The following is a 22,102-nucleotide window of genomic DNA, read 5'->3' as shown; positions in this document are numbered from 1 at the left end:
ACATTTAAAGCAATAACCTATTTAACACAATAAAATGGGAACATTAGTAGCATTACATTTTCTGCACTGTTATTAATTGAGCAAAAGCATCAAAAACACCAAAAGCCCCCATCAAATTCTATACATCAACACATAAAAGGGGTAAACCAAAATGCCATGGTGAAGGAGGGAGCAAAGTTGTACTCTCTTTACAAAATTTGCATACAAATTATTTCGCAGAGATCCCTTTTCAGCAATATTAAGTGCATTGTTCACTTCTCCTCCCTGCTGCAAATGCTCCGTGGTGTGTGTTCATCTTAACTTAGATTTTGCTGTTTATGCTCAGGCAACCCTCTGTTTCTCCTAGACATACATTTATGTGAACTAAGGGTTATCAGTCCTCATAACGTGAACCTTCCTCTTCTTCTTAGCATCTCTTGAGAAATAGTGAAATAATTATCAGCATTATCTCTAAAGGAGTCACCCTGGAACATGAGCAACCCCAACAGAAATGAAGGAGGCAGCACACATGTTGGAGTACCCCTGGCTTTCCGCACACTCAGGCGGACTTATTGCATGAAGCGTGTTCAGATTCTCCAACTCAGGCCATAAAAGTGACCCAACTGAGTAGTCGTGCTCCACAATGCAGTTTCCTATATGTCAGTTCCCAGAAGGCAGATATACTGAAGAGAAAATGAAATAATTAATTTTAAAAAAAGAGAAAAAAAGAAAAAATAAATTAAAAAAAGATGAGCTTAACAACTTTACCAGCACAGGGATGGGGTTTTGAAGATATGTGGAGAAAGATTTGATATTCCAGATGCTCCTGTGAGATAAACCCTCTAAGCTCTTTTAGATCAGTCATCCCCTCTAACAGCTAAGCCACCAGAAGTTGGGGAAGCTCAGACTTTCACGCCTTTTTAGGAAAACCATGATAGATGATATTTAGTACTTTGTAAGTCAGACTAGATTATCACGGTGATTCCTGTCTGGTTTTAAAAACCTATTGATCCACTGGTGTCAGCACTGCAGAAGACAGCAAGTAGAAGCTTTCAAAATACTTATAAGATGGGGACTATTGCTAACTATGATGCTGTAAAATTCCACCATCACAATGTATCTCCTGACAAGAAGAAAATTAAACTTCTGCTAATTAATACATTAATTTTAATTGGATTTTTCACAAGACATATAGTAATCAGATTCTGAAAAGATGACTAAACGCATCCATATAGGAAACAACGATCTATCATGTTAACTCTGACTTGAAAGAGTTAAACTACTAATATAATTTTCTTGTCTGAGGAACCTTTCCAGCAGTTTTGCATATAGTGATCCTCTGGGTTTGGGGTAGTTTCTAAGCATATACGAGTGAAGGTAGTCAGCAGAAAAGCTTTAACAAGAATAGGAATTAAGTCTTGTTCCAGTGCAGCTTGAGCAACACTATGAATAGGTCACATACATCATGAAAACCAGCCATGAAATATAAGAACTTGCAGCCATCCAGAGGCTGATTAATGATTCAAATAAGCAATCTCTTTGCATAATAGCACTTAGGGAACATTATAGACACAGACCCCATTCAACAGCTTAAACTGGGCTCTAGATCAAAAAAACATATGCAAAACTGCAGGGTTGCTGCCTGCAAAATCCTGCTAGTAATGCTACCGGCATTAAGCTATTTTTGATGCCTGTGAGTCTAAAACTGCAGTTTTTCAGGTTTAAGAAAAATAATAACTCTGGAAGCAGCTCTGCTTCATTATAATTCTCATAGGATGAGTTTTCAAAAAGGCAAAGATCCTGGCAACCTGAAATCATAAAGGATATCTATTATACTTCTCAAAAGAGCAACAGTATTATTCGTTCAGCTCTAGTCATCCACCCTGTAACTAAAGCCTATCTGCCTAAAATATCCCCATTGGATCCATTAGTTACTATACCTTTCTTTAAGCTATTAGGCAGCTGCTGTGTTCTTCTCTCAGGATTCCTGTTCTCAGGCCCAGGCTCTGGATGACACAGTAAAACAGGCACAAGATGAAAATAAGCAGTGGAAAACCTGATCTACAGGATTATTTGGGATTACTATTTTGGAATGAGATATGCCAAGAAATCAAGGGACCTAGCCTATACCTTTGTGTATTGTCACAAAGACAGTATAATGGCCTCCACTGAGGATAATTCTCTTTTATTTAGGGAAATCATGTAGTTTGCAGGCTTTCCTCTTCCCATTCAAAATACAGTTTCAGATCTTTTTTTGGCAATTTGGCGATACTGTATGGCACTGCATACTACCTCCAACAAGGTTCAGATAGCCTCAAGCACCATAATTACAGGAATGCAAAGGTACACAGGATAATCAGAAGGGAAGAAAAGAGCTTTCTTTTAGGCAGAACAAATACTATTGTTTGTCCATAAAACTGATAGTCCCAATCCAGCCGTTGTACAGCCACCCCCTTCCACTTTATTCTGGGAATAGTACAAGAGAGTGTCAGAGGGCAGTAGCAGAAGCTATGTTCTTTGCCATGCAGGAACTCCTGTAAGAGCGGCCATACAGAGATCCTTGGACGTGGGCAGCACAGGATGTTTAAGAAAACAATGCAAGCAAAACCACAAATATGAACAATGCTTCCCCAAGTAATAACATCCCTATTTTTGGCAGCTTCTAGATCTCCCAACTCCAGGGACAGCATTAATAGCCTTTGACACATTACTTCTTGTTTCTCTGTTTTTGATAACTTTCATATATTTGACTTTTTTTTTTAAACTAATTTATCCCTCCTCAAATATCTCTTCCAAGCTGAAGGGGATATGCTATATAAACTTCTGTCATACACAAATAATTTCAAACTTCTTGTCTTCTTTCTTCTTTATCCTTCTCTAGAAAATCCTTATTCAGTTGTTTCTGAAATAAGGTTGTCAGAATCGTACACTTTTCCCAAGATACAGGTAAACATATGAAGTACCGTAGTGATGAATCTAACATGGTCTTTGCCTTCTTGAGCACAGCTGATCATTGATAAGGTATTTTGAAAGCCATCTCACGAGTTTCTTTCTCAAGTGGTATTATTACCACTGGCATATTACTAACTGGCACTGGACTTTTTATTGTCTGTTTCTTTGACTTGACTTCCCTCCCTCTTCATCACAAAGACACACAAGTGTCTTTGCATTTATTGACAGTGGACTTCATCTGCCATTTTATCACTCAGTATCAAGATCTTTCTGTGGTGCAACTTTGACTGCATCAAATAATTGTATACCATCAGAAAAATCCATTCATTCTTTTTTGCTGAATAATTTATGAATATTTTGAATAATCCCAAGCAATCTGCACATGTAACTTTCACCCGCTGTGAAAACTCACTTTTAACTTCATTTGTCTTTAATCCTAAGGAAGGATTGGATGACATATCCAATGACAACTTGGATTCTTTATTTCTTTAAAACCATTGAATTAGCAACTTTGCCAAAGCTTTTCAGAAACTCAAAATATGCAACAGGTAGTGGATTGCCTTTATCTTCACATTTGTCAATTCATCCAAAAAAGGCTAACAGATGTACGAGGTACAAACTCCTCTTCCAAAATGATACGTACCATTAAACCACTGTTATCCACGTTATCTGACTTGTCCCTTGTAAAGAGCGGCTCTAATTTGGGAATTCCCTCTAGGCTCTTCACAGTGAACACCAAAGCAAATAATTCATTTAGCTTTTCTGCAAAGACCTTATTTTCCTTGAGCACTTCTTTTACATCTTGATCATCTATCAACCTTATAGACCTTCAGGCAGGCTTCTTGCCTCTGACGTATTTGAAAAAGTTTTTATTATTACTTTTTATGCCTTTAGCAAGTTATTCTTCAAAATTGTTTTTGTCCTCTATTATTATGGTTTTGCATTTAACTTGCCAGAATGTACTGGGTTTTTTTCCCTAGTTCATTTGGGCAAGACTTCAAAGGGTGTCCTTTTAATGCTAATGACCTTCTTTAGTCTAATAATCCCCTTTGCTAACTTCTCATGCGACCTTTTATAAAGTTGCGGAGTTTTTCAAATAGGGGTAATATGCTTACTCTCTAAGGGAAAAGCTGCAAAAATGCATTCCTACAATGGTGATTTTATATACCTGCCATGTCACCTGAAAGTGTTATTTTGTTCTGTTTTGCCCTTTTAGCTACTGCTTTTAGTTTTCTTTCCATTTTATGTTGGTCCTCTTTCAGAAGTGTGTGCCAATCTAAGGACTTTTTGGCTTTTGTACTCCACCAGGGATGATAAATTTGAGCATGTTTATATTTATTATTACAGAATGATTCTTTGACAGTTACATCTTCAATCAAGACTTAATCCTTGCTCAGGGATAAATAAAAAATCTAGTCTTCTCTTTTGGGCTCTCTGATTTCTTGCTTCAAGAAGACATCATTTTTAAAGTGAATAAAAACAGTTTCTACATCACATTTGATCATGACACTTAATCAGTCCCTGTCATTACATTCTTTGAGTCCTCATTGCTTCTTTGGTCAGTCTAAGCATGCCATTATAAAGATGCTTACTGTTACCATCCCATTTTGGCATGAAATTTTAACGCATAGAGATTGTGAGATTGTTCAGTACTTGTTGATACGACTCTTCCCCCCCCCCCCTTTTTTTTCTTTTCCCTTTTTTGCTTCTGAGCTTTCTTTTAACTATAATGTCACTCCTCCACTGGCTTCGTTTCCTCTGCTATTCGTGAGTAATTTTACACTGCTATTCCAGTGCTCACTGATTGAGATGCTATTATGTCAATATCCTCATTTAAAATCAGCATTTCACTTTACCCATCTTCATTGCATACATTGGGCTAATTGTCCACTGGCTGGGTAAGCCTCTATTACAGCTATCTTGCACCAGTAGAATAGCACGAACAGACATAGTTAGGTCAAACACTTGGCCAGCTGTCTGTAAATCATTTTTGAATACTAAGAGCTCTTTTGTATTAAATAAAAAAGCCCTGGCAGTGACTTTGCCCCTGTGTCTTAAAAGGCAAATGCAATCCCAGGCAGAAAATTGAGCTACATGAACACAGGGCATGTTCCCAATGCTGTCTGAAGTAGGAAAAATAAAATGGATCAGCTCATTCCAGGCATTTCCACTTGCATCCTGTGAGAAGCCCCATCTCTTAGAAGCTCTGGCAAGAGCCAGCTGGAATTGACTGTTGTATCACTCAGGAGCTCACTCTCCTCAGTGCTCACCAGTTCAAATGCAACCATTGACTGAAGCAGACTTGTCAGTGACCTTGACTCTGACCCAGTTATAGAAGCACTTGGGGGAGGAGCAGAAGCAAAGGGGGAATTTTTCATAAGCGGGTAAAAAAAAAAAAAATCTCAAACCCTGTGTCTCACTGAAAAACAGAGAAGGGGAGGAGAAACGTGAAACCAGAATTACCGAGGAGGAGCTTAAACATGCCTCCCAGACTCAGGGAAACTCTCAACACAGCACTGAACATGTCAGCCACTCCCTGATTAATGCTACTTAAAATAAAATTTAAAAAAAGCATCTTTCCCCAATGCAGATACTAAAAGAGGAATTTGATAACATCACAGCTGTAAGAATCACAGAAAGTAGAAGCAGAAAGAAGATGCAAGAGAGCAAGAAAAGAATCCATACTGAGCCTCTCTTGTACCCTCAGACCACGAAAAAAATGTGTGTATTATATAGAGGGAATATTTTCCTCCATTGGCAAGGGGTAAATTCTTTGAAGAGATGGCTCTGATTCATCAGCAGGGTGCTGGCAGATGCCCCTAGAAAAATAGAGAACATTGCTGTACATCTTCAAAAAACTATTTTAGGAGACACTATTTCCTCAGAGGGATATTTGAGTTGTGTTCAGCCCCCTAGGCATGTCCCAGAAAATACAACCATGTTTTGATGGGAGAGAGGATACTAAAGCTTTGATGGATAATATTTTGATCCAAGGTAAAAGAGAGGAGTTTGACTAACGGCCCTAAAGAGCTGTGGAAAGAGACAGAGCCGCTGAGCTAAAACTAAGAAAGCAACAACGCAAGTTCCATGTAATAGCAATAAAACACCTGGAAGAAAAGGTAAGATGTACAGTAGATCACGGCAAAGTGGAGGTCATAACTAACGTGTCTGCCCCAAACAAAAACCAGCAGTACAAAGATTTCTCAGAATGGTGAACTACAGGAAAAAAACAATCGTGTGCTTGATTTAGATGTTTAGAGCAGCAACCTGCAAATGCTACTGCACAGATACCCCAAGTCACAGGATGCAAATATTAATACATTTGAGAAACTGAAAGAGTCAACTAAAGGGGAACTTATGTAGACATACGATAGTGAACCACACACTAACTCGTCTACAGTGCTTCAAGCAGGTGTTTGAATGTAATGGAGAACAGAAGCTTAGGTACAAACAGAAACTGACCATCATTGTGTTGAAACAAAGGAGATTTTGGATTTAGTCTCTGGGATTAAAAAATATTTCATTCTTCTTTGGGAGATGACTTTTACCTGTATTTTAGATACAAACATTACTAAATGGGGATAGCAAAAAAACCCAACAAACCAACCAAAGAAACCACAACCTGTGTCAGAGATCACCACTGCAGTGATAAGATTAGCACATTGAGTACAAACAGAGAGAAATTTGGTAGCTGTAGACACATTCCCTGGAGAGTCTAGAGTATTTGACAAAAGTGTAGTGGAGCATCATTCAGAGCTAGATTATGAACATGTCAGTGTGATCAAAACAAAACCAACCAAAAAACCTGTCTAGTTTAGATGAAATGTGGCTTGTAATTCCCAGAGCCTTTGCAAAAAGTAAGGCTATTAGCAGAGGGTGGCCTGAACAGCACCCCCCTTCCATGATTATCACTTTAAGAAGGAGTTCACAGTTCTAGGTGGGACTTCATCTAATGGTGTCAATGATTCCTAAGATGTTACCAGAGAAATAATACATTCACTTTTATGTATACATTTATCTATATGAAGATATACGTGTAGGCAGGTTACACGTTGAAAACAAATCAAAGACAAGGGGCAAAGATCATAGATTAATTGGAGATGCGAAGGGAATCTGTAGACGTTATTGAGTCTATTCCACTGCCTCAAAAGGGAATTAACTCTACCTAAACCTTTCCCAATAAATAGCTGTCATAAAACCCTCCAGTGGTAAAGATTCAGCATCTCCTGTAAATAATCTGTTCTAGTGCCAAACTAGCTCTGCTGCTAGCAAGTTTCTCATAATACTGTGTGTGTTTAAAGGACCGTGGGAAGGAAGATGCTAAGATCAGAAGCTGCTTTACCTAGCAGAAATATAGAACATATTAGTAGATCAAGAAGGAATGTTTACTCCAGAACAAAGTGGAAGTAGATTTGTTAAAATTGAGTCAAAGAAACTGAGGAATTCTTCTCAACTGTCACTCCCACTCTCACAAGATTGCTTATCAGAAAATACCACAGCTAACAAACTGCTCATGCACATCACATTTATTTCTGTTAGCAGGTACCCAATGTATTCATATTTAACAATGGGAAGAGTTTAATGGGAATACATTTAAACAGTCTATATGAAGTATAACGTTAGCTAGAGCATTAGTAACTCTTACTATGCTAGTCCAACACTAAGATGGGAAATAGAGTCAAAATCCTGAGCACCTACTAGCAAAAGCTACAGAATCAGGCACTGATCCGTACATTGCATTGTTAAATTACACCCTAGCACCAGTGAAACAAAGCTTGCCCTTACTACCGTTTTGTTCAACAGAGAACTGAAATAAGAATGATATTTGCAATACTAAAAAGTTACACTTAGGTCAATAGGGACTTGCAAGATAGAAGAGGTACAGGTCATTTGTACAATGTCAACAAACTCGCACAAACACAAATATTACCACAGAAAGCAGCCACAGGGTTATAATAGTTCAACACATACTGCATAAGAAGAGGCACTATCTCTTCTAATTTCAGGAGGAGAGAAATAAGAGGCAGCATGTTGGCCATTTTGCCTGAGAAGAACTCGGAATAACATGCACTATATTAGGTTGAGAATTATTGGCAAAAAATTATGCCTGATGATAACTGTTTTGATGTCTGAGTGAAAACCATCAGGTACAAATGACAACCCAGGATATCTGAGGGACTATCTGAACATCACTTCCTAGTAGGTTGTTAAAATTCAATGTTGTGTTAACAATGATTATTCATTACTATTGTGTTGTTTAGCTGGGGAAGGAAGTCTAAGAGCTCTGCTAACAGCAAAATGGAGCCAGGTAGCGTGTTATGCTACAGATCTCATTACCCTGTGTTAATCTGTTATGACTCCATATACCAGATGATGCAGACCTCAGCTGATTTGTTTGTTTCTGAGTGATTTCTGAGCAATACCAAACCCCAACCCACAGCCTTTCCAAACATTTATTAACATCCAAACTGGCTTCAGCTGTAATGAGAATCAGCTTATAATTTTCCAGTGAAATATATTCGACTTTGCTGCCCCGATTTATAACAGGAGCAGGGGAGATGATGAGGGAAAAGAATTATTTTTGAACAGAAAACAATTGCTTCCAGTCATTCAAATGTTAGATTAGATAATACTACTTGTGGGCTTATAGTATAAGAAGCCTAAGTGTACAATTTTGATGTGAAACCCTTGCAAAATCTGTTATTATACTTTATTTGTCAACTATCCAGTATCACATTGATGATAATACTAACAACATCATTTCACAAGATGAGTGGAAGTAGAGCCTCTAAGATTGACACAATTTGCGGGACTGACAAAAAAAAATTTATGTCATGCTCCAGCAAAGTATGTGCATCTTGGAGACCAGCTGCATTTTTCTTAGCGTGGAGTTGTCTGGCGAAGAATGTAGCACTGCCAAAGGCAGAGAGGATGGGAGGTCACTAAAGCAATGCTGCCATTAGGGATAGTTGCAAGCTGTAAAACATCAGTTACAGGTTTCTAAGTCTTCGTTTTGTGACCTAGTTTTCCATGGAACAAGAATGCTTCCCTCAAAGTGTGGCACTGTCTTTATAACCAGGAACACTAGAAAAAAAAAGATCCTGATTTCCATCACTACAAAAGTTCAGGATAATGAAGAAAGTTGGGGGTTGGATGTGCAGCACATGGAGCACTCCCACATCACCACACTGTGAACATGGCTCCTGCACAGTCAAAACTACTGTCCTTGATAGTATGTTCTAGATGCTGGTACTGAAGGCCTAGAAAAGAAGTAGGTTGAACAACAGCATTGACTGTTGCCAGTCTAAACAGTGTCTGAAGACAACACTGGTCAGTCAGAGCAGCATGCAGAAGGGCAGCGACTAAGGGCCTACGTCAAGCATTAACATCTGAACTGCATCTTTGAAAGAGATGGGGAGTGGTCTGGAGTGGTAAGAACATGTGTAATCTCCTGACAGGGATGAACAGAGCTCAGTACCAGAATGGGAGAAACAGAAGGTGAAAAGGAAGTCTGGGAGCACAGGGGAGGGCCGAGCCTGTGCTCTTTGGCAATGATGATGGGAAAACCTAGAGAAACCACTTAGCTGAGTAATACAGTCAACTCTAATGAGTTACAGATTGTCAGGGAGAGAATGTGTTTCCCTTCAACTGGCTATGCTAACCTGCTTCACACACCACTCAACATGCAACCTCACCTGCTTTCTAGTATCTGGGTTTATCAGCAGAGAAAGAAACAAGCTGGAACTCAGAGATCAGCTCAGGCCTTTTCCCCAGGCCAAGCTATCTCTACTGTCTTCCTGCAGTAGTGAAGGTACATGATGTACTGAGGGGAGCCAACCCTTAATGAAGGATATCCATCTGCCTCTAAAGAAGGGTCTAGAAATAGATGATAACACAGAACCAGAAGAGTGTATGATCAGTACGTTTGGAAGAAAGTAGATATATTCTCTTTATGGAGAGGAATGTAGTCATCTGCCAAAGAATCCAGAGTTACATTGACTTATCAGACAAATGTTAATTCATCCGTTGTCTTGCTGCTTGCACACCCAAGCCTACCTGGATTGAAAACAAGGTCTTCTCAGAGACAGGAAGATTGGAAACATATGCTTTTGTTCAAGTCTAAGCCTGCACATGGGATCTGAAAAAACCTTCTCAAAAACAGAAAAGGTGTCATTCAGCCTTAAATATGCCCCCCCTCCGCCCATGCCTGCAGTATTATGTTTACTCATCCTTTCTTATTATTAATTCTGTTGTCAGCAGATACCCACAAAGCCCACAGGCAAAGTGTCTCTTTCCCTCCCTCACACCAGTCCACAGCAATAGCAGATTGCCATACTCTATCAGTTAATTCATCAGCTCTTGTGGCAGATGTCTGTGTGGTGGATCTAAAGGTTCCAGCCCAGCAGATGACTCAGATTTCAGCATGCTGGGCTTCATTTCAGCTGTATGTTTTGCTTTGAATCAATGAAAACTTTCACCCAGAATAGTATTAAAAGTATGTAAAGGCTGCAACATCAAGCACTCCAAAGTCAGGAATGGAAACGGAAAAGTTGCCTATGCAGAAATAATGTAAGACTTTGGTATATGTGTGCATGACAAAGGAGATGATAATTAATGAGCACACCCCAGGTGGGTTGTTTTTTGTTTTCCTTTTTAGTCAGGTCTCCAGCTCACTCAGGGCACAAGGTGAATAGTGTCTAACATAGGAATCATTTGCATGTAGGACTCCAGCTTCAATGACAACAGGAGGTGGAAAACAGGCAGAAGAGAAGAAAGATGGATGCAAGAGGACAAAGTACAGTGTTGCAATGAGAGTGCCTGGGAGCACTGCATCCCATCTCTGCATTTTCATTTGAGGGTGGCAAATCACTTGAAACAGATTCTTCCCAAAAAGTCAGTCACTGCCTATTCCCTGTCTTCTAGGTCCTAAGAGCTCCAAATGACAGAAATAGTCTATCCCAATCTTCCTTGGAGGAGAAAGGGGTAGAAACGAGACAGTGAACTTATCAAGCCTTGGTGACTGATGTGAAACAAATCTGTTACCAAGCATCTTAAATTATATATCTCAAATGAGTAGGTACTTCTGATTGTAACTGTCTCTGCCTCTGTTTCCTATCCATACAAGGACAACTTATTTGTCTCTCACAGGGGTCCCCCCCAAAATAATTAACGCTTCTTAAATGCTCCCAGGGTACAGCAATGAGCAAAACAAAAAAGCCCATGAGGAGATTAACAATTCCATCCTCAGAGCAGGATCTGAATAGCGCACAGTAAATACAAGACAGGGCTGCACAATGAACACTGAAGCTAAAACAAAACGCTGAATAGCTGCTTATTATGTGAAAGTTTTCCATTTGGAGAACTCAGTGAGGCAGGGGTCTAGCTGAGAGAATAACATGAGCCCCTATGATTAAAGACCATATCACAATGCACATACTCAAGGGGACTGAGCTGACACTGAACACGCTACCTAAGTTCACTCATTAAATCTGTTTTAAAGAGTGCATTTGCTTGTCAGGAAAAGTGCTGGATGGCCACATGAAACCTGTCCAACAATCAAGCGGTTCTACTGCTCTCTCTGTCTCTGAGGCTTCATGTTATCCCAGAGATAAGGACTGTTTGATGTCCATAGACGATCCATATCCTGAGCTTGCCAGTGCTGAGCACTTGATCCTCAGTCCAAAACATTTAAGGACCTGCTTAGCCATAAGCACACAAGGAACACTGCTGAATTAAATCAGATGTTCACATGTTTAAATCTAGCTGCGCATATATGCTTTATTAGATTCCTTACCCAGACATTTGTTCTCCAAACAGCTCTCTACATGAACTGTGTTATGCCCAAGCAGAACTCCCCAGCCCCACAGTTCAGCTGTTGGAACAGCTCATATGAACATCCTTTGAAGTACTTCAGACAAAAGTCAGCTGAGTTGGTTTAAACAATACATCTGTGTTCTGAGCTAATTCTACTAACCTGCTCCAGCATGGACAGAGGAACCATCTACATGTATCAGCTGGTCGAGAGGTGGGAAGACAGTAATGTCTAGCACATGGGCAGGGAAAGGTACTTAAGAACAGAAGTATCTTCAGCCAACAACACATGATCTAGAAGAGCAAGTCTGCCTCTTCAGTCTCATCTGCAAGACTGACACTGCTAGAAACAGCTGAGAATATCCCATCACTTCACATAAGCCAACACAATGACAGTGACTTACCATCAGGAGTGACTGTTTCAAAATCAGTGACATGGAAATCAAAAGCTTCCTATCGTTCTCTGATTTCTTGACCCATCCACTCCCTCCTAAAGATGATATGGTCATTATGGAATTTGAAACACTTTAAAAATAAAATAAGCACACTTTGTAAAACCCAGAAGAACAGAGAACCACAGGTGCTTTAGTTTATTTTTATACAGTAGCTACAGTAAACAGTCTTGGACCACTCAGTGCCGGAATCACTGTAGCTATGGCACTGTGTGTGCGCCTCATACCCACTTCACTTATTTCTGTGTCAGTGATCCTCACCCCTCCAGAATGAAATTTTTTTCAAAGGAAACAGCTTATCTTCCATACTGCAGCAGCAGAAGAAAAATCCTCCCATACAGCAATATTTAATATGTGGTTTTATGCTCTTATGGCAGCTAATTTTCCTTAAATGATTTAAGGGAATGAATACATCCAAAAAGCCTGCACTGAGCCATTCTGCAATAGCAACATGAAGCTGAACTTCCTCTGCTTTAAACAATCCAATCTCTTGTGGGCAGCTCCTCACAGCAGATCTTGTCTAGAGTGGGAGGGATTAAGGTTATTTTTTATTACATTATTTTGCAGGGAACCTTACTTTGCATTTTATTTTATTTCATATTCCCCAGTGTGGGGAGAATCCAGGTTAGGAGAGGGTGGCAGAACAGACGTGTTCAAATGCATAATCCCTGATCTGTCGCAGTTTGACAACAGCCCCCCTGCAACTGGTTCACCTGTGCATGCAGCCAACCATCTATCATGTGTTACTCATCTAAAAGTTACACTCTGCACCTGGATAGTACTTAAAATCTTTAGCAGCCTTAAGTGACTCAAAACAGGTTTTTATTCTGGCGCTCTGTCAGGAGGGGAGTTTTTTTATCTCAAGTACTTAAAACCAGTCACTGCTAAAGCAGGATAGCACATGTATAGTCCCATGCCCTCTCTCTGAGGGAGCTGGCACGTTTTCCCCTTTTGTCCCAGCACTTTGGATATGGTCTGTTCATACAAGTATTACTTGGATCAGAGGGACTAAGAATCTGGTATTGCCTGAAAAAAACTACAATCCCTTATACTGCATTGTATTGCTGGGGGTCTCTAAAAGTGTCAGAAAGGTTGCTATTGACTAGGGGACGATCAAACCAGACAAGCAGGTTTTTTGGTGAGCAGCTAATTCACTGAGAAATGAAACTCTGAAGAGCCACCTGAACTTTGCTGGTAGTTTAATCCAAAAAAAGATTCCTAAATAGTATTTAAAAAAAAATTAAATAACCCTGAAAATTAAATGTTGCATTTGTGTTTGAAAGACTCCTTTTTTTTTCCCTCAGAAGGAAATGGACTGGAACTGGTTCATCTCTGGTTGATCACTGGGGAGGGGTGGGAAACAGAGAGATGGAGGAAAAATAAAGATTTCCATTTCAGACCAACTCTGACCAAACATTTCTTTTGAGTTTTCATTTTAGCCACCACAGCAAATAAATTAATTCTTCACACATAGGGCAGCTGGAAACTACCAGCTTTTCAAAGCTTCCCAGAAATGGGACAAAGCTGAAAAGAATTTTTTTCCCCCCAAGAACAGCTTTATTTTACTGACAGTGACTTTTAATAGTGCCAGGATTTGTTGCTTTACTAGCTAGAACCATTCCCCTACAACTCAACTTTCTTGTAATGTTTAAGGACCTCTTTATTCTTGGGAAAAAAAAAACTTTCTTCTTAGACAAAGCAGCCTGCATGCTCTCTCCATCATCTAGAAGGAAAACTGTCTTGCTATTTGGGGTAGGAAACAGAGGAAAGACCAGGCTGGCTAAAAAGCTCCTTTCTTTATTTTCCATCATCATCATTCTAATACAGCAGGGCTTAGGAGCCTTGGTCACAGGCACAATGCTAGGTGCTGCAAGAACAGAACAGAAAGAACAATTCTGTGCCAAACAATTAGCAGTCTAAGCAAATATTTTCCATGCAATTGGATTCCACTCCATATGTAATGACCTTATCTATTAACCTGTCCTCTTTCTATCTAAAACCCCTTCTGTACAGGTATTACTACTAGCTGGAAGATAAAAAGTCCAATTAAGATGTACTGGGAGAACCAGGAGTTAAATTAAAGGAGCTCTTATCCTATACATGATGTAGCCAGGGGTAAGAATCCTCTTTCTTTATTAGCAAGGCAAACCAGGTCCTTTTTCACACTAACAGAAAGAAAAAAAAAAAAATTAGCAAAATTTCAGGGAATTAAAGAGCCAAATGCCATCTCTGTAATGGGAAGTAAAAATAAAGGACAAATACCAGGAATTTCATACAGAAAAAATAATCATCTATAAAATCTCCTCTTATTTTTTTGGTAGTGATTTTTTCCTACCCATCTCCATCTTTGTTCAGCAGTTTTTCTTAGGTGCCACGTTCAATAATCCTTGTGCACTTTGATGTCAAACATTCAATAGCTGTCTGCCTCCCTCCCACTCCTCTTCTCCATATTCTCTGCAATCCATCTCCTCTGATTAGCTAAGATTTCACCTTCAAGAACACCTCTGCTTCTCTGAGTAAGCATTAGTGTGTGCGTGTGTGTTTATATAATATTTGCAAATATTATCCCCCTCTTGCTGTGCACGCTACATAGCAACCCCTGCCGGAGTTCTGGATTAATCATCAATGCCATTCAGTAATTCAATTTGGGGGGCCTGATGTTTTGAATCCAGCTTAGGACATCATGAGAGCAGCTCGATTGAATTTAGGCCCTGCTTTCAGAATTATTCCATATTTAATCTGAGCTGAACTTCATTTCGCTTGCTCTCTCCACTCTGATGCTTCCTGTGACAAAAGACACAAACGTTTCCTGATCTTATGCAGCGGGGGTGGTGTTTGCTTACTTCTCTCTTATTTTGGTTTGCCACTGGATTAAGCCACGTCAGAGTTACTGCCGTCTTGCACAACCCCACAGCAGGAGAGAGTCAGTACCGCAGAAAGTGGCTGTTCTGGCATCACCTTTCCCCACTCACCGGATTGTTGTACATCTCAATGATGAGCTGTTTCACTCCATGCAGTGTGGGATGAGCCCAAGGAGATGGATTTGCCCAGTGCCGGTTTAAATCAAACCCCATCAGGGAGCACCTGCACACACAAAAAAACAACACACACAAAGGACATATAAGGGCTGCAGCCTCTTCTGGCTTCAGCTGCAGAATTAGGGCTATATCCTGCAGCTTATGTATTTAAACAAGTTATTCTCATGGAACAGACAAAAGCAAATGCTCCCCCAAGGACGAGGAAAGTCTGCAGCAATGGCCACTTTCAGAAATATCATGAACAACAGAGTATCAACCGAAACATCTTTGGTCATTCAGCCTTCTTCCAGTCCACAACACATATGTTCACTCTATCCTTTGCCTTTTGCCAGCCTGCCACACTGGCACTGGAAGAGCCTGCTTGGCCTTCAAGGTTCCCTTCTCTTCAATGCTCTAGCTGGGGGTGTATAGCTATGAGGATGATTCATAAACTGCATCACCAGGCCTTTACTTTGCCCTCAGTCAGGCCTTGACTCAGCAAAGCTAAGAACATTGAAATCAATGGCCATTGAGTATGTGCTTAAGGGATTTAAAGCATGAATGTAACTGTTCCACTAACCTAGGGCCTCCGTCTCTTCCCCTCCTGCAATTGCCTACACAAAAGTTAGCCAAACAAGACACTAAGTTAAAATACCTATTGGCCATCAAATCTTGTGGGCATTGAAGCATGTACACCACCTTGGCTTCTCCTGCATGCCCTGACGCATATCCCTCTCAGTACATTGTCTTGAGTTTGATTCTGCTGCTCCCAGCCCCATGAAGTAATATCCCATTCTTTGTGAACTCCCATTGAAACTCAATGGGCTGTTGGCAGAGTGAACACAGAAGAAATTTAAAAGCTGGAAGTGGCACAAATAGGAAGGGGAAATCCTGTCCCTTGTCTACCGTAGAGATCACTTAGACAATCTGTAGCCACTGATACAAGCAGGGAGAGAAGTCCCTTCTGTTGTCTCAAGCTGAGCCTGGGACCAGTGGACCTTTGGTAGACCTTGCTCAGGAATTCTGTGAAAGACCACACAAATAATAAAAGCCCAGGCAGAGATGCAACTTCCTCTGTATTTAAAACAAACAAACAAAAAAAATCAACCTCACTGCTAAGTGTTAAAGCTTCTTGCGAAGAGAAGAGCTTTCATTGATCCCTGGTCTATTATGAGAATGTCTGTTCAGCCTTAATCTTTTAAACACACCTATGCAAACAATAGAGATTTACGCCAGTAGCACTATCCTTCGACAAAAATTCTAAGAATCTGATGACCGAAAAACATAAGTTTAATTGGCAAAAAGAAAGGAAAATGCCTCACTTCTCTAACAGGTGAAACAAATGACTGCATACATCAAACCCAAATAAAAACTAAGACAGAGAGGTGAAATGCTAAGAAAAGTCAGGGGATGAAACCAGAGGATTAAATTAATTTCCAAAAATGATGAATGAATATTTTCCTATGAACCAAAAACCACAAAGGTAACGGGACATTCTTCTGTAAAAATCCTTATGGGAAGCGAAGCAGGCAGGAGCTGCCTTGCTCCTTGGCCTTATACAACCCAGCCATCAGACTGTCTGGGAGTTCAAACACCCAACTGCCAGCTCTGCAACTCCATCACTGCTGACTTGGTGTACAGACGAGCCAGATGGCTCACTGTGGTGGCGAAAGCCACCTCCTTGTCTTGGTGGTCACGTCTGCTTGTCCAGAGAACAGATGGATTTCTTCTCTGGACACTCCAACAGCTACAATTCCACAAACAACTCTGAAAGTTGTCTCCATCCCACTATAAAGCAAAACACATTATATAAGATTTCTCTCTCTCTTTTTTTTTGTCTTCCTGTAAACTCTCTCCACTCAGTTCTACTAAATCCTATCTTCTTTTGAACTCACAGACATTCATATAAAATCAGAAGTACTTCCAGAGACATAGGTGGAATTACACTGGGATAAAACTGGTATAAGAGCAGAATCACAGGAACGAGTTTTTCATTTAACAAACACAGAAACTGTGGTGATCATCATGAGTCTTACTGTATTTTGGCACAGTTCCCAAGCAAACAGCATGCTCACTCTACAGGATAACTTTCTTAAGAGATCAGAACCTGAAATCATATCCCTTTATATGGCTAATGCGTCCCATTTACATTTTGGTTTAAGAATATTTAAAACAAATAACACTACAGAAAACAAGTATCTTTTGATTCCATTATGTTCATCTCCAAAGCACATTGAAGTGGCCAAGCTACAGAGCACCAAGAGCAAATTTTGAATTCAAACATGGATTGTCAATACTAAATTGGGGGTTGGGACTTTTTAGATAACTTTATATAAGTCATCCCTATAGGGAACAGAAGTAATCAGTATCCAATTTCTGTAAGACACTAAGGCATTGCGATTTGGAATATTTGAATTTGCCATGAATGTCTGGTTAGTGATGAATCTCATAGTTCATTTCAAGCAACAAGAACAGTTGAAAATAGTTGTCTTTACTTGAGAAGACTTTATATAACAGAAGGAATCAATGCTTGACAAACAAGTTATTCATTTGGGAAGCTCCTCTGAGCTCTATTTAATAGGAACCCAAATTAATTTTCAAATATCATTTAGCTAGTCTTTGATGTGGTATATCACATCTTTATCAATGTAACAACAATTAATTACATTTCTGATGTAGGCATTATTATTTTTTTCCAGTCTGGGAACAGTGTAAAATTTTCTCCCCCCCCCTGTTTTTAAGTCTTTTTTATTTCCTTTTTGCCTAAAGACAAATTTGTATCTACCACATTCTCTCTTTATTCATCTGTTGCAAACTTGTGGTCTCTCTAAGGAAACATCAAGTTGTGTTCCTTGGTACTTCAGATTTGATTATTGACTCTGTTACATGTAGAACTATCTCCCAAAGCTCACGTATATCAGGACACGACCAAAACATACGGTAAGAGTCTCCCACATGCCTATTACAGATCCTGCATTCATTATATTCTCTTGCTCCCAGATGATGTGATCTCCCTTGTGGCTAACACCTCCAATGCAAGAACTTGAACAGGATAACTTAAAAATTGCATCTTGCACTGCTTTTTAATTCCCCCTACCAATCTTAAACCAGCTCATTTCTAGTATACATTGTTTGCTACTTCCATTGCTTAACTGTTTACCTGCTGCTTCAAGCACTGGGTAGGCAAAGTAGAAATGTAGGTATACTCTGGAAACAGCAGCTCTACAATGGGAAACAACAGTGTTCCAATATAATACAGGATCTTCCGATATCTAAGACCAGCTCTCTTACTCAGACTGCAAGTGTTGTCATTGGTTTCAGTACGGTTCGTCATGTGACTATAAGTGTTTCCCAGATTCAGAAAGGGCTTCCAAATCTGTCCTATAAAGATCAGGTTTATTTTGTGCAGTAAATAAACTAATGTGTTCAGTACAAAATTAACAAGGGGAAAACGCCCTAAATTATATCAAAGGACTGTTTAAGGTTGATCTTTGAAAGACAATATGGAGGAGAGCAAAACAGGAGACATTACAGACTCCAAGACATGCAAGAGAAGACAAAAGCAGCTTCAAAATTAGTGAGGGTTGGAGCAGGTGAACATTTCTAGAGTAAGGGGACTGGAGAATACCTCATTCCATGAGGTTTAATGGGCATGCCCCTGAATGCTCTTATAAATGTCACAGGTAATATTGACAGGGAGCCAGAAAAGAATGATGTGCTGGCACAGACTCTCATAGGTTAGAAAAAAGTATACTCAGAAGTAGGTGAGCTTTCTACAGTAAGCAAAGTAGCAAACTGCTACTATTACCTGATTGTGGTCTTCATTCATTCTGTGAAAATCTAGGTTGTATGTCACATAGTCATTGCCGCCACAAAAAATGACATGTATGTAATTTAAATATTTAAGCCGATAACAATTGTTTGAATTTTGGATTATGCTTCTTGGGGTTTGCTAGATATACAGACCACACACTATGTTTCTGCTTTGTGACTGAATGTACATTTAAATCAGGTTCTGCAATTATACCTGTTGAATTAGAATTTGCGTTTCACAAATGTTCTCTGGCCTTTTTCTAAAATTTCTGTTTTCTATAAGTAGATAAATTTATTACAGTGTTTATAAATTTACATAAACACAGTGCAAATTCACTGAAAGCAAATGAGTTTCAAAATTGAAATGGAAACTGAAACATTTTGCAGTATTCATCCCTCCCTACTTGGGAGACAGCCAGATCTCAAGAGGTTACCAGCTCAACTCAGTAAAACCAAAGATGTTCAGACCAGCATTCAGCTTGCTGGGCTATTATCCGGACAGAACGTCCTTGCCTCTGGGGGCTTAACTCATCACTGGTTTTAAGGATTTCTTATGCAGCTGCTTTAATGAAAACATCCTTGTCCCTTTCTAGAACTGAGGAAGGTTAAGTACCAAGGCCTATGCTGGGTTTATTTTAGGGCTGCTTCCTATTCTTTCAAGTTGTGCCTCTTCTTTCTGGAATCTCCCAAGTTATAGCAACCTCCAGGAACTCTGCCTTCCTTTCACTTCAGTTCTCCCTCCCCCGTTCGTTTTTCCCACTATGTGAGTCTAAGTCTCTCACTAACAGACCCATTTCTGCAAGGTGAGATATGGAGAATAATGGAGGAAAGGAGTTAAAGAAATCCTTTTTCATGGCATATGATTTATTACAAAGAGAACTCTACACTCTTCCCTTCAGCTTTGTAAGGTTGCGTTGGTTCATTGGATCAGTACCAGGTGAATCTCCAGATAATACTGCACACAAAGCCAGGGAGTTCAAATCCACAAATGGCACTACCAACAGGGTTAGGATTTGAAATTGAAAAGGTAGTGGGGGAGGGGGTGCAGTCACTTTTTTTTTTTCCTCAGGCTTATTGCAATAAGAGTGGAGACAGAGGGTAATTGGTCTCTATTGTTGCACTTCTTCGAAGCAAGAGTTATAGCAAGAAACTGCTGTGAGACTGCAGCCTGCACTATCATGCAGGAAGAGTAGGTGTGCAGTATGAGAGAGTGAATACAAGGGGAACACATGGAAGACTTGCTTCTTTTAATAAATATATCATTTTAAACCTGTTATATTCACGACATTTTACAAATCAACTCTACACCTGCCATCGTCAAAGTCAGAGTCTTCATTAGTGTGCATTTCACCATTTGGGTGCTTGGGGTTTGCGATTTATGCATTTGCCTATTATTCATTAAAGAGGATTCATTCAAGCCCACATGTTCTAAGGCAATTAGGTAGCAAGACATCCTTACACTCCAGCTACAGAGAATCCCCCCTCCCAACTCTCTCTCCCCCTCCCCAGCTTTCTGCATTTTTAATTTAGAGCTCTGGAAACCTTCACAAAGGCTATTTAACATAACCACTGCAGTGTGCTCCAGGCAGAACACAAGTGGCCATACAGAGCAGAACAGCATTAGCTCCCAGAGACCACATGGTGGAGTAGATGTTTACAGAATGAGCACTGCATGGTGTACTGACATAATTTTAAATAGTACATGACGGTTAAAGATGTGTTTCTCCATTTTCTGTGTAAACAATGTTAAATAAGAATAAACACAAAGGGATATTTTCTCCTTCTGATGAATACATGCATTTCTCAGAGCTGGTAATAGGTGTTACAGACATACACACCAAGGAGACCACACATCCCCACCTGACGTGGGCAGACCACCCTTCTCTGATCTTCAGGATATATCTCAATTCCAGTATTTAACTCTCCCTACACACCTCGGGTCCTCGGTAATGCCAGAAGGATTCCTGGTCACGAAGCAGAATGCTGGAAATAAAAACCCATCCCACATTTAGGAGAATCAAACCCTGTGAGCGTGCCTGGGATGTAAGATGGTAAGATCTTATCACTAGCGTAGCTCATTCCTGCGGCTAGCATAGGACTCATTCGCCCCTGCATATTTTCCTGCATGAGTGCCTGGTCCAATTTTCATTTTTCAAGGGACAGGGTTTCCAGCACATTGCCTGGGAGGCAGGTTTAGCAAAGTTCTCCCATAGGAAGCTCATGTTTGGCCCCATGTGTGGATCTCTCTAAACGAACACTGCAGGAGCAGGTCTCATCTGTCCTGCCCCTGGAAGGTGTTCTCGGGACTCCCACTCCCAGCTGCACACGAGCTCACACTGGCACGTCAATCTTGTGCACCCAGATGCTTTAACCGAGTTACTGAGAACACCTACAGTTCTTCCATTTTAAAGCCTGATTCATTGTTTGGCCTTTTCAAAACCAAACATATCATTGACTTAATGAGAGGAACACAGCAGACAGTGGCTTTTTTTCCAACTTCTGGATCCCAAAAAATTTCCACTGCAGGCATTGACCCTTCAGAATTTCACATACATAGACCATAATGCAGTATTATATGAATTTTCTTTCCTGATGTAGTCCAAAAGCCACCTGCAATTCATGGATAACAAGCTGTAAACCACTGAGAAAGAGAATTTTAACTTCACATGTGCTTAATTTACTGGACTCCCACCTCTGTGAGTGCTGTAAACAGGTCAAGCTCCTCTAGGCCTTCCTGCCCAGTCTGCCTGACACTTCCACACAATGCCCTAATCCTGTCTCCTTACAAACCTTTCCTTTCAGACAGGCAGACCTTCTTTAAACTATTTGTATTTCTTTGTCATTGTACATTCCTGGAGGTTGGGTGGAGATAAGGTAAACTTGTCACAGTAGTTCACAGAAAACAGCTAATATACATGTAAGCATTTCTGGAGATATGGCTCATCTTGAATTATACCTTTGTTCCCACTTCTGCCCCTCCTCAGACTATGCAACTAATCTGATACCCAACACACCTCACAATTATTAGTGAATACTCCAGCTGCTGTAGAATGACATTCCCCCACATTACAACATATA

The 22,102-nt window shown here is 40.1% G+C and overlaps 1 protein-coding gene across 1 annotated transcript in view; it reads right to left on the bottom strand.

Annotated features, from left to right (window-relative positions):
* AGBL4 (AGBL carboxypeptidase 4) overlaps nt 1-22,102 on the bottom strand; it is a 988,954-nt gene that overhangs the window by 161,596 nt on the left and 805,256 nt on the right. Inside the window, exon 9 of the mRNA XM_072867873.1 lies at nt 15,167-15,278. Within this exon, the coding sequence (XP_072723974.1) occupies nt 15,167-15,278 (112 nt within the window). The remainder of the gene's footprint in view (nt 1-15,166; nt 15,279-22,102) is intronic.

The sequence above is a fragment of the Ciconia boyciana genome, chromosome 7 (assembly GCF_034638445.1).
Source record: "Ciconia boyciana chromosome 7, ASM3463844v1, whole genome shotgun sequence".
Classification (NCBI taxonomy): domain Eukaryota; kingdom Metazoa; phylum Chordata; class Aves; order Ciconiiformes; family Ciconiidae; genus Ciconia; species Ciconia boyciana.
The sequence above is the reverse complement of the archived record's forward strand: the minus strand, read 5'-3'. Positions and strand labels throughout refer to the sequence as shown.